Source organism: Amyelois transitella, chromosome 22 (assembly GCF_032362555.1).
Source record: "Amyelois transitella isolate CPQ chromosome 22, ilAmyTran1.1, whole genome shotgun sequence".
Lineage (NCBI taxonomy): Eukaryota > Metazoa > Arthropoda > Insecta > Lepidoptera > Pyralidae > Amyelois > Amyelois transitella.
In genome coordinates, this window is record NC_083525.1 from 7703422 (window position 1) to 7716733 (window position 13312).

Below are 13312 nucleotides of genomic sequence, written 5' to 3' on the forward strand. Positions count from 1 at the left end.
ATGTTTATCTATTAAAGAATTTATTACAAAATATAGTATCGTTGAGTTAGTATCTCGTAACGCAAGTGTCGAACTTACATACTTCGAGGCAAACTCAATCTGTGTAATTTTTATAGACGTTTATATATTTATTTATAAATCTAGTATTTTAAAATAAAAGTAAAGGCGTATAATCATGCAATAGACCAATACGAAAAGTTCTTTAAGCATGGTCAGATCCGATGTCGAATCCTGTCACTAAAAGACAAGCAAGCGTATTCTTACCACTGCGTTATGAAGGCCTACAATTTGTATTAACAAATCTGAATTGCTAAATAATTTCTTATTCAATTCCAAGTCCGTTTTCATATACCTAATCATTTAATATCGTGAGTTTAACATTAGTTTGATCAATAGCTGCATTACACAAATAGAATTACTTGGGTAATAATAAATACACTTTACGAGGCACGATTGGTTGCCGTTTGACGTATCTGTGGTAGTAGTTATGTTTTTGTTTCTGTGGTTGGTTTAGTTCCATGATGCCTTCAAAATGGCAGGTAGGCAGCGCCGATGGGGTTTTAGTGAGGTAGTCTTGCACACTCGGTGTCAGGATTCCATAAATTGATCACGTCGCCCAATATAATCCTACTAATATTATAAATGCGAAAGTTTGTATGTCAGGATCTCAGTATGGATGTTTGTTACTCTTTCATGCAAAAACTACTGAACCGATTGCGCTGAAATTTGGTATGTAGGTAGCTGAAGACCCAGAATAACATATAGGCTACTATTATTTTTATCCCGGAGTTCCCGCGGGATTGAAAGGGTTTCCATGCGGACGAAGTCGCGAGCGGCCTCTAGTATAATATAATGTAAAATTACCATAATATAATGATAACATCATCATGTCGTCGTCACTTCACTTGTCTAATATACCCGTAATTTTTTTTTTCTACTTTTAATACATTCCATTTTCAACTGTACGCTTCAAATCTTGCGAAAGAAAAATAAGTGCCGTGTGGTTCCCGGCACCAATACAAAAAATAATAGGACCACTTCATCTCTTTCCCATGGATGTCGTAAAAGGCGACTAAGGGATAGGCTTACAAACTTGGGATTCTTTTTTAGGCGATGGGCTAGCAACCTGTCACTATTTGAATCTCAATTCTATCATTAAGCTAAATAGCTGAACGTGGCCATTCAGTCTTTTCAAGACTGTTGGCTCTGTCTATCCCGCAAGGGATATAGACGTGACCATATGTATGTATTTATTATAAATGCGAAAGTTTGTGAGTATGTCAGAATCTCAGTATGAATGTTTGTTACTCTTTCACGCAAAAACTACTGAACCGATTGCGCTGAAATTTGGTATGTAGGTAGCTGAAGACCCAGAATAACATATAGGCTACTTTTTATCCCGGAGTTCCCGCGGGATTGATAGGGTTTCCATGCGGATGAAGTCGCGGGCGGCCTCTAGTGTGCTGTCTGTAAAAATAGTAAATAGTCTCTCTTCTCTGCATTATTACGTTCATACGTTAGTTCTGTGTGCTAAGCTGTAGTGTGAGTGTGCGCAGCCGTATTCCTGCCCGATAAAGTGTATTGGTGTGAGCAGTCTAGATTGCGGCAACTTATTGCACTAACAATTTATCGGAGGGTAACTTTTACATTTTGTTGGGTGAATAATTAAAACAATTTCAAGGGTTATTTTATTGGATAATTAACAAAAAGAGCAATCAGTGGATGCATTATTTACTAAAATCTGATTAATAAGTTAAAATTATACACGGTACATATACGGGACTCGCCAAACCAATAACGCCATCTATTGAGACCCTGAAGCACTACAATTATAAACATTAAGACTTGTGATAATTAAATGAATTTTGCAATGGCTAAGTGTGGAGCTTGTGGAAAATTTCTATCCGCTACGGGTACTGTGGGATGTACACAATGCCCTCGCATGTACCACAAGGGATGCGTTGCGATACCAGAGGCAAATACACCCAAAGAATGGGTGTGCCCGGAATGTAAAAAGAAGCAGCGCAAGGGGGATAACAGCTCTACGCCTGTAAAGGGTGTTTGCGGGAGCCTGGAGATTGGACTGGATGCCTCAATTGCGGGTCCGAGCTTACCACTTCCTTCCGTGTCTCTCACTCCTACAGCTGATTTGGAGTCACACAGCTTGCGGCTTGAGTTGAAGAAGTTCATGGGAGAAATAGGAGAGATGCGCAGGGATATGGAGGGGATAAAGGAGATCAAAACCTACGTGTCCGGTATATATGACACCTTAAATTTAAACCTTTCGCGGCTCAACGATAGGTTGGATAGTTTTGATCAGCGGTTGGGGGCCCTTGAGGGAAGGGTGGATGGAGCGGGGAGTGAGAGGATCTCTGAGCTAGAAGGAACAGTTGCTCAACTGAAGTCTGATCTTAACGACCGCGATCAGGATGCCTTGCTCTCCGATCTTGACATCGGACAACTCCCTGAGGTGAAGGGTGAGAACATTTACCACACGGTGACGGTCCTGGCTGCCAAACTCGGAATCACCCTGGAGGAGCGGGACGTCGTGTTCGCCGAGCGGGTGGGGGCGGCGGAGCGCGCGGGCGGGGCGCCGGCGGGCGGCGAGAGCGCGCGCGGGCGGCGCGTGGTCGTGCGGCTGGCGCGCCGGCAGACGCGCGACGCGCTGTTGCAGGCTGCGCGCGTGCGGCGCAACATCACCACTGCAGACTTCGGACACGACGGGCCGCCTCGTAGGGTTTACATTAACGAGCGACTGACACGGGTTAACCGCCTTCTTTTCCACAATGTCAGGGAAGCATGTCGTAAGCAGCTCTGGCGCTATTCCTGGACGAGGCGAGGTCGCATATATGCGCGGCAAGGTGATGGTAAACAAGCTTACCTCATCCGCACCGATACCGACCTTACCCGTGTTTTTGGATGCCCTGTCGTTTGACGCGTCCCCTTATTTTAATTTTTGTAATAAGTCTTATCACTGTATGATTGGAGTTTTGTGTGCTTGCTGTATGTGTGATGGTGGGAACTCGACCGATCTGCATTTTAACTGTTCAATATGGGCCTTGTGTCTGTGTGTGTTTTTATGGGTCATAATATTACATATCTCAATCTATGAGCATAATTTTTTTCTCAATTATTTCTGCTATCAAATTTCTATAAATTTTTTATTATGTAACAATTTAATTAAGTTGTGTGACATACACAGTGTGTTAATCTTTAGCCATGATTAATAAACATCTCAAAATTGGTTTGTTTAACCCGGGCTCATTGGGTGCAAACCATGATAATCTCATTGCAGCTATAGATCGGTATGGCATGGATATTTTGGCAATTAATGAAACCTGGTTGTTTGATGGTGAGGATTCCCGTGCTCCTCAAATATCTGGATACAGGCTCCGTCACACTCCGAGGCCTCTTCCTCGGAACAACAACCGAGGTGGTGGTGTTGGCTTTTATATCAGGCGGAACGTGACAGCGCGCGCTTGTCCGCACCCGGTGGATCCCGCCCACTCCCTTGTTGAACAAATGTGGCTTAGAATGACTGTCAACGGCAGAAGGATTATTATTGGCACTGCTTATCGGCCTGAGTGGACAAATCTGGATACTTTTTTGGATGCCTTGACTGACTCCATTACCTCATTTCAAAGTTATGATAGCATAATTCTGTTGGGTGACTTTAATGTGGATCTGTTGAATGAAAAAGATTGGAAATCAGTTAAACTCAACATTTTCCTTAGATACAGTAATTTGACTCAACTTGTGACCTTGCCTACGCATTTTACTGACCATTCACAAAAACTCTTAGATGTAATCTGCACAGACCTGCCGGCCAGGAACTTAGTTTTAGACAACATGGGACATGATAATGGCCATTGTATGCTCGTGTGCGAGTTTAACATAAAAAGCGAGAAACTTAAGCCCTTTATTCTAAAATACAGACCTAAAAGGAATATTTGTATGGACAATTTTAATAGGGACCTCAACAATCTGAACTGGGAACATTTGTTGAGCCTTGATAACGTGAATGATATGGTGTCTCATTTTAATACTTTGCTAGTTTCTTTATTTGACCTTCATGCGCCTGTATCAACGGTAATTATCAGGGATCGCACTCATCCATGGATCACTGAAACAGTTAAGCTGATGATGAAGCTGCGAGATGATGCATTGAATGCTTACCGTGAAACAGGATTAGAGAGTAAGAAAGTATACTACAAAAACCTGAAATCTTTAGTGAAACAGGCTTTATATCATGAGAAATCTGCTTACTTTAATCATAACATCAATAATAAAATCCATGATTCAAAACTATTATGGCGAAATTTGCAAAAGACATTAGTTCCAAAAAGTAGATCTGACCTTCCGCCTAATTTCAATGACCCTAATATTATTAATAACTATTTCCTTAATGTACCTGGACCTTTGTTTGTTACTATCTCATTACTGACATTTTTTGAATACAATAGACATGATGATAAAATTCACTTTAAACTTCAAACCATTGACACTGAACACTTGATTAATATAATAAAAAGCTTAAAATCAAATGCTCAAGGTTATGATGGTATCACTATGGATATGATATATCTGACTTTACCTGAAACCATTGAAGTTGTTAGGGATATTGTAAATAAGTCAATTGAATCCTCAACATTTCCTGATGTGTGGAAAATTGCATTGGTTCGTCCACTGCCCAAAGTAACTAATCCTTCTGGATTAAATGAGCTCAGACCCATTAGCATCTTGCCATACTTGTCTAAAATACTAGAAAAGGTTGTTTGTATACAGTTGACTAAGTTCTTAGAAAATAATAATGTTTTGCCTCAGTTTCAGTCAGGATTTAGAAAACAACGCAGTACTGTAACAGCTCTTTTTGATGTCACTGACAATATACTCCAGGCACAAGACCAGGGTAAGTGTACTGTGCTGGTGATGTTGGACTACTCCAGGGCTTTTGATTCCATAAGTGTAGATTTGTTGTTATCGAAGATGCGCTACTATGGTTTTGACTCGGAGACTATAAACTGGTTCCAGAGCTATCTCAGTGACCGTTTTCAGCAGGTAAAACTGGATAGTCGTGTTGACGGGTCCTTTGTGCTGTCAGAGATTTTGGAAATAAAGCGAGGTGTTCCTCAGGGCTCTATTCTAGGTCCTATTTTATTCATACTCTATACAGCTGACATAAAAACGCATATCAAGCACTGCAAATTTCATATATATGCTGATGATACACAGCTATATATATCATGCTACCCGTCTGAAGTTGATGATGCAATAGGGCGACTAAATCAAGACCTTGGATCCATTGCACAGTGGTCCAGTGATAATTGTCTTTTGCTGAATCCCCATAAAACTAAATACATAGTTTTTGGTAGTAAACATCAACTGAATTGTCTTAATCTTTCAGCTGCTGTCACCTTATCTGGTGAGGTTGTGGAGCGAGTGTCTGAGGTTAGGAACTTGGGATTGATAATGGATTCCAATCTGTGTTTTGAGTCACACATTGCAAAGTCTGTAAGAGATTGCTTTTATAGGTTAAAGGTCCTTTATAAGGCTAGACCTTTTCTGAGTGAGTCCCTTAGAATCCAGCTAGTGGAGGCCCTTGTTTTGTCCAAACTGAATTATGCTGATGTGGTTGTTGGGCCAAGGCTACGTGGTAAAACAAAACGGCTTCTTCAGAGGATCCAGAATGCTTGTGCTAGGTATTGTTTCAATATTCCTTTGAGAGCTCATGTAACACCTTTTTTAAACCGGAACTCGATGTTAAAAATGAAACACCGGCGGAAGCTGCACCTTGCTTGTCTCTTGTTTGGCATTTTGAATCACAAAGCCCCCTCCTATCTGTATGACAAATTGGAATGGGTGAGAAAAAATAAGAGATGTGGTGCCAGGAGCTGTGCGATCCAACTTGCAACACCCCAGCATCGCTCTGTTGCATTTAGAGGCAGCTTTAGATATGCAGCATCCAAGTGTTGGAACAATATTCCTCCACCAATTCGAAACCTGAAAACAATAAATAGTTTTAAGACTAACCTAAAAAAATTCCTCATTGAGCACCAGCTTAGTGAGGAGATGCTTAGGCAGGACACTAGTGTAATATGAAGTTATTATTAATGTATGTGCTTTTTTCTCGTAACTTACCTTCTTGTATCTTTCGCTGCGTTGGCTGTGGAGGCACATCTTGTTTTTCACTGGTGTTTATGTTGTTGGGGGGGGTTGGGTACGCATGCTTCGATCGGTCGAGGTCACACTGTTTCACATTGCATAAAATGTTTGTTTGTTGTACTTTCTTTCTTTAATTTTTGTTACTAAATTTACATTCACTTAGAGAAATTTATGTCTTTAATTATTGTTTTCCCATTAAGTATTTGTTTACAAGGAGAGTGTTCTGTTTATCTGCTCACAGATAATAAATTTGTGATACTTACGAGTGAGTGATGCAGGATAGTTGACAATGACATTGATTGGTATTGACAGTTGTGTCAATACTAATCAGTGTGTATTGTTTTAATTTCATTTTTATTTGTTATTTTCTTTTTTTTTTTCTTTTCCTCTTCCTTTTTATTTAGTGTAACTTATTAATGTTAAATGTGTATTTATGTACAGGAAGAATATATATATATGAATAAATGTGGGTGCAGTAATGCAAGGGCAATATATAAGTATATATTGTTCTTGTATTATTTGTATGTTAAACATATGTATATATTTATTTCTTTTCTTTTTTGTTGTTGTTGTTTTCATTGTACGTATGTCCGTGATGTCTACCCGGGCACCCCCGGAAGATCAGCGCTGGCCGTGTAGCATATTGTTTACAGCCAGCATTATGCTGAGGGGGTACCCTTTCGGGAGCACCATACTACATGTTTATTTTTGTACATATTTTTGTTTCCTTTTTTGTCTTTTTGTTATGGTGTTCTTTGAATAAATTCTTTTTACTTTACTTTACTTTTTACTCTAGTATAATATAAAATTACCATATAATCGTCATGTCGTCGTCACATCACTTGTCTTATAAACCAGTAATTTTTTTTTCTACTTTTAATACATTCCATTTTCAACTGTACGCTTCAAATCTTGCGAAAGAAAAATAAGGAGTACCTACCTTCTACTATAGTTTTAAGAACTTTGTCATGTCGGATTTAATGGACTATCATTTTCCCTCTTCTGTTTTATATCGTTTTCAAAATAGTTCATTCGTCTCTTACTTCTCAATAAAAAAAATTCGTTAATGATTTTTCCCATCCAACTTATTTTCTCCATTCTTTACGATTAAACATACATATAATCACGTCTATATCTCTTGCTGGGTAGACAGAGCCAACAGTCTTGTAAAGAGTGATAGGCCACGTGTAGCTATTTTTAACGATTATTATTTACTTTACGATTATTAAATCCATTATTGCACAAAAAAAATGTACAAAAGGCGGTCCTAATGCCGTTTGGCATTCTCTACCAGGGTTACCTATTTATTTGAGATTAACAGAAGCCAAAAATGTGATTTTTAGAATTTATGTCTGTCTGTATGTACTATGTGTACTCGCATCGCACGTTAACTATTGCTCCGATTTGAATGCCGTTTTTTTTCATATGTTATATCATAGGTCCTACATAAAAACTGGTACACAAATATGTCTCCCCTCAGGGGCGTGACTTTTATGTATTGTGATTGTAAGTTAACTTTTACGGCGAACGAAGTCGCAGGCAACCGCTAGTCTTATTATATATACGTTTTTAGAATGGCGCTTGCCATCCCTCTATGTAGGACGAACCAGTTATTTATTCCCTTATCTGGCATTCCATTATTCAATTATCTTGAAATGCACTTTCTCCTAATTAATTTGGTCGTTTCTTATTATATTCTATAGTTAGTGTGCTATTTGCTTAACTTATCTTAAATAAATTAAATGAGGTTTGCATTGAAAGTTCATCAGGGCTTAACATATAAATCTGGGCCGTGACTATCGCTGTTTAGTTTGAAGTCGTAATAAAAAGCGAAATAGCGAATAGTTTTTCGCGCGATAAAAACGGCGCTGCGATCGCGCCTTGCTAAAGGGGCAAGAATAGTAAAGAAATGTATGAAAAATAATGAACTTAATGTATGTAACAAATATTTCTGTTTTTGTAATAGTAATCATAACATACTCGAACTTTTACTTCACTGAAATTTACACAAAAGATCAAAGAAACATATTGCCTCTGTTTATCCGCATAGAATATATTTTATATTTATTCTCCATTTACCATTATATACATGCATTCATATAGTCACGTCTATATCTCTTGCCGGGCAGACAAAGCCAACAATCCCGAAAAGACTGACAGTTCACGCTCAGCTGTTTGGCTTAATGATAGAATTGAGATTCAAATAGTGAAAGGTTGCTAAACCATCGCCTACAAGAAGAATCCCAAGTTTTAAGTGTCCCTTAGTCGCCTTTAACGACTTGACCATGGCAAAGAGATGGAGTGGTCGCATTCCTTTTCTCCGGGAACCACACGGCAGTTTTCTTCATTTAATGATGTAAAACTAGATTCTAAGCACGTGTCTCGATAAAAAAAAGTTGAAGCGAAACAAAAGAAGACGAGTGTACGGCAGGTACCTTGTTTTACGTTTGGGGCGCAGACAACAAAGGCAATCAACGGTACAGTCAACCACATTTAAATTTACATTGCATAAAAACTCTTATGTCGCAGTAATAGTGGCGAATTTTCAGTGAATTTGTCAATACTCCGTACCTCTGAAGTTGTATACTATTCATTCCATACTAATGGTTAATATGGTTAATGAAGAAAACTGCCGTGTGATTCCCGGCACCAATAGAAAAAAGGAACGCGACCACTCCATCTGTTGGCCATAATCAAGTCGTTAAAGGCGACTTGGGTTAGCAACCTGTCAATATTTGAATCTCAATTCTATCATTAAGCCAAATAGCTGAACGTGGCCGATCAGTCTTTTCAAGACCGTTGGCTCTGTCTACCCCATAAGGCATATAGACATGACCATATGTATGTCAACAGAGTGTCCCCGATTTTTCCACAATGCAATTTTTGTCTAAGACAGCGTAATTTCATCTCCAGGTCGCCGAGAGGCCGCGTGGCGGCGGAGGGCGTTTACAACAACGCTCATTTCATGCACGCAGCCACCACCCACGTCGGTGATACGGTGCAGGTTCTCACCCAGTCCGGGTGTCTTTGGGAAGGGGTGTTCAAGACTTTCAGCGCGCAATTTGAGGTACGAGAGTTATAAATATAAATATATACGGGACAAACTACACAGATTGAGTTAGCCTCGAAGTAAGTTCGAGACTTGTGTTACGAGATACTAACTCAACGATACTATATTTTATAATATAATACTTATATAGATAAACATTCAAGACCCAGGACAATCAGAAAAAGTTCTTTTCTCATCATGCCCTGGCCGGGATTCAAACCCGGGACCTCCGGTGTCACAGACAAGCGTACTACCGCTGAGCCACAGAGGCCGTAAAAGTTTCGTTTTAATTTTAGAGGTTTTTATTGTTTCCGCATTCAGGTTAGGGATATCTTCCATTCAGAAGTTGTCCCTTAGATGGGATAAGTCTGTCGTTTTAATTTTAGAGGTTTTTATTATTGTTTCCGCATTCAGGTTGAATGGATGATGTCCCTTTGATGGGATAAGTCGGCCGTTGCGAGTAATTTTGTTCCCTTTTATGTATTATACTATTTCTCGTAACTGTGTAGATGTGTGTCAAAAATGTTATTACAAACACTCCACTCCATCTCTTTCCAATGGAAGTCGAAAAAGGTGACTAAGACATAGGCTTATAAATTTGGGATGTCACTATTTGAATTTCATTGGATTAAGCCAAAAAGCTGAACGCGGCCTTTCAGGCTTTCAATGACTGTTGCCTCTGTCTGCCCCGCAATGATTGTAGACGTGATTATATGTTATGTTATAAAAATAAGTGTGACGAGACCGCGACACAAATTAGGGGGGTTCTACAAAAACAGAAACTTAAAGTCTACCGGACTTGCGATCGACACTCTACTGTTAATTACAATGTTTGTTTGTTTGTAGCCAAATAGCTGAACGTGGCCATTCAGTCTTTTCAAGACTGATGGCTCTGTCTACCCCGCAAGGGATATAGACGTGACCATATGTATGTATGTATGTTTGTTTGTCTGTTCCACCATTCCGTATTGGTGTGTACAATTGGCAAATATTACGCAACGCTACCGTACAGACGTTACGGTGAGCGAAAGTGTGAACAAACGGTGGTAACTACGGTGAAATGCAGCCGCGTGCGTACCTACTCCGCGTTGCAAACGTTGAGGTCTTGTGATTCTTGATACGTCTTCAATTAAATCTCTAAATCTATACTAATATTATAAAGCTGAAGAGTTTGTTTGTACGCGCTAATCTCAGGAACTACTGGTTCGAATTGAAGAATCTTTTCGTGTTGAATAGACCATTTATCGAGGAAGGCTTAAGGCTATATAACATCACGCTGCAACTATTAGAAGCGAAGAAATAATGGAAAATTTGAAAAAAAAATTATGCACCCTTGAGGGTTTCAATTATGCCCAAAATAACTATTCCACGCGGACGAAGTCGCGGGCACAACTAGTATTATATATTAAAATCTCGTGTCAATATGTTCGTTACCGTTCCCGTAGGTCTGAGAATCGGCCAACATCTACTCGTATTTTTCATACCCCTTAGTGATTAGGGTTGTCCACCGATAACACTTTTTTTTTGTATATTTTTATAGGTCCGCGTTTTTGTATGTGTTTTCATCAGTTTTATTAAGCTTATTGACACGAATAACATCGTAACATAACATTTTTGCTCTGTACTTGTAAGTGACTTAACAATATATCCGTGAAAAATTATACGTGTTCTACTCTACAAATTAAAACTAGTTCGTTCCCCCGGCGTTGCGTGTTATCAATATGTTTCTAGGGTACCTGGGCTCAGTTGATACGGTGCACGTCGTCGTAAGCAGCGGACCGCTCAGAAGAAAAACGTCAATTTGCATCTATGAATGTAGGCAACCTTCTTTATGTATCCCATAGCAACGGTTGCCATGGTTTTTTAGTTAGGATAAAATGTCAGAGATTGTTTGTTATATGTTATATAAAATATGTTTAATTTTATTTCCGTATAACTAGAGGCCGCCCGCGACCTCGTCCGCGTGGAAACCCAATCAATCCCACGAGAACTCCGGGATAAAAAGTAGCCTATGTGTTATTCTGGGTCTTCGGCTACCTACATAACAAATTTCATCGTAATCGACTCAGTAGTTTTTGCGTGAAAGACTAATAAACATCCATACTGACATCGTGACATACTCACAAACTTTCGCATTTATAATATTAAGTAGGATATAGTACTTTCAATTTGATTATTTCTATAACGTAACTTCACAATATATACTTTTTCTACAATGAATTATTGAATAATACAGCACAGACTAACATACATACATACATATGGTCACGTCTATATCCCTTGCGGGGTAGCAGCCAACAGCCTTGAAAAGACTGAATGGCCACGTTCAGCTATTTGGCTTAATGATAGAATTGAGATTCAAATTGTTAGTTAGCACAGATTAAATAGAGTGGATGAGGCTGACCTCAAAATGATTTTAAGGTTTAAGGCAAGCCGTGTTGTTTTAAAATACAGCCCCCTAATTATTATGGCACGCGCGACGCTCTTATTATCGCTGTTTCGCTTTTTATTATGACGTGAAACGAGACAGTTATAGTTTGGACCACGGGGACTGTTCTAGATAGATTAGCAATAAGTACTAAGTATTGGGGGATTTCCCGAATTATAAAACCGGTTGAACTATGAACAATTATACCGTGTGGTATTCGGCACAAATATAAAAAAAACAATACGATCACTCCATCTCTTTTCTGTGGATGTCTTAAAAGGCGACTAAGGGATAGGTTAATAAACTTGGGATTGTTTATATAGGCGATGAACTAGCAACCTGTCACTATATGCATCTCAATTCTGTCAAACAGCTGAGCGTGGCCATTTAGTTTTTCAGGACTGTTGGCTCTGTCTACACCGCAAGGCGTGACTTTGTATGAACTATGAAAATATATAAATTTTAACAATGAGTTAACGAAATCAGTGACCGCCCTCCGGCACACTGTTATTAGTTCAGTTACACGAAAGTTTAAAGTACGCGTGATAGCTGTAATTATTTCTTAATATGTGTATTATTAGCTAAGATTTACTTACTTGCAAATGATTTTGTTTTCTGTTGTATTTCTGAAGCGATAATTGAATGTGATCTTGACACGATCATGACAAGATTAAGCTGATATTTTGAAAGTCGTAAGCATCCGCTGTTTTGGGAGGTTTTGGAGAAAATTGGAAAAAATTAATACTTTACGATTACGTTATCTGTAGAATCGTTTTCATTAGGACAAATTTATGAATCTGTTGTAATAATCTTATCGCGTAACTTTTAAGTTTGTAATGAATTCTTCGTTTCTATATACAAACATATACATATAATTACGTCTATGTGCGGGGCACGTGCGCGTGCGGGGTAGACAGAGGCTTCATTCAGATTTAACGCTTTATGATGGAATTGAGATCCAAATAGTGACAGGTTGCTAGCCTATCGCCTAAAAGTAGAATGCCAAAATTTATTACCCTATCTCATAGTCTATTTCTTTTTATGTCGGTGCCGGAAACCACACGGCAAAATTACATGCACACCAGCAACCTACAACCAGTTACAGTTTAAGATTCAGCCGTTAAATTATTTATACATATATTAAGTTAAATCAAGTTATCGTTTCTCACAATGAAAAGTCGATCTAAACACACACAAAACCTACAGTGATTCACACATCGGGACACACAAAACGCCGCTCGTCTAAACCGGATGGCCGCTGATGAGACGCGAAGGTCACAGACCGATAAGAGTGGAACTTACACCTCTGCTTTGTTACGCTTATAATATATATTTTTTTTATAGTTAAATCAGATTATTCATATATTAAACTTGGAATGTTTTGATGGGTATGCACCGAGAACCTGTCACTATTTGATTTCAATATCTCTCTCTCTCAATTCCATCATAAAGACATTGAGCTGAACGTGGCCTGTCTTCCCCGCAAGGGATATAGACGTGATTATATGTATGTATGTATGTACTAAAAAACAAATCCTAAAAAAACCGACATATCTTACGCATTGAACTAACCCACGACTTAGTGTAGCCCTTTTAAAAAACGCTATAGTCTTGAACGTCAATTCTATCGTTAAGCCAAATAGCTGAACGTGGCCATTCAGTCTTTTCAAGAC

General features: G+C 38.9%; 1 protein-coding gene across 1 annotated transcript in view; it reads left to right on the plus strand.

Annotated features, from left to right (window-relative positions):
• LOC106129843 (ataxin-2-like protein) overlaps positions 1 to 13312 on the plus strand; it is a 41717-nt gene that overhangs the window by 4235 nt on the left and 24170 nt on the right. The window contains exon 2 of the mRNA XM_060950854.1: positions 9076 to 9229. Within this exon, the coding sequence (XP_060806837.1) occupies positions 9076 to 9229 (154 nt within the window). The remainder of the gene's footprint in view (positions 1 to 9075; positions 9230 to 13312) is intronic.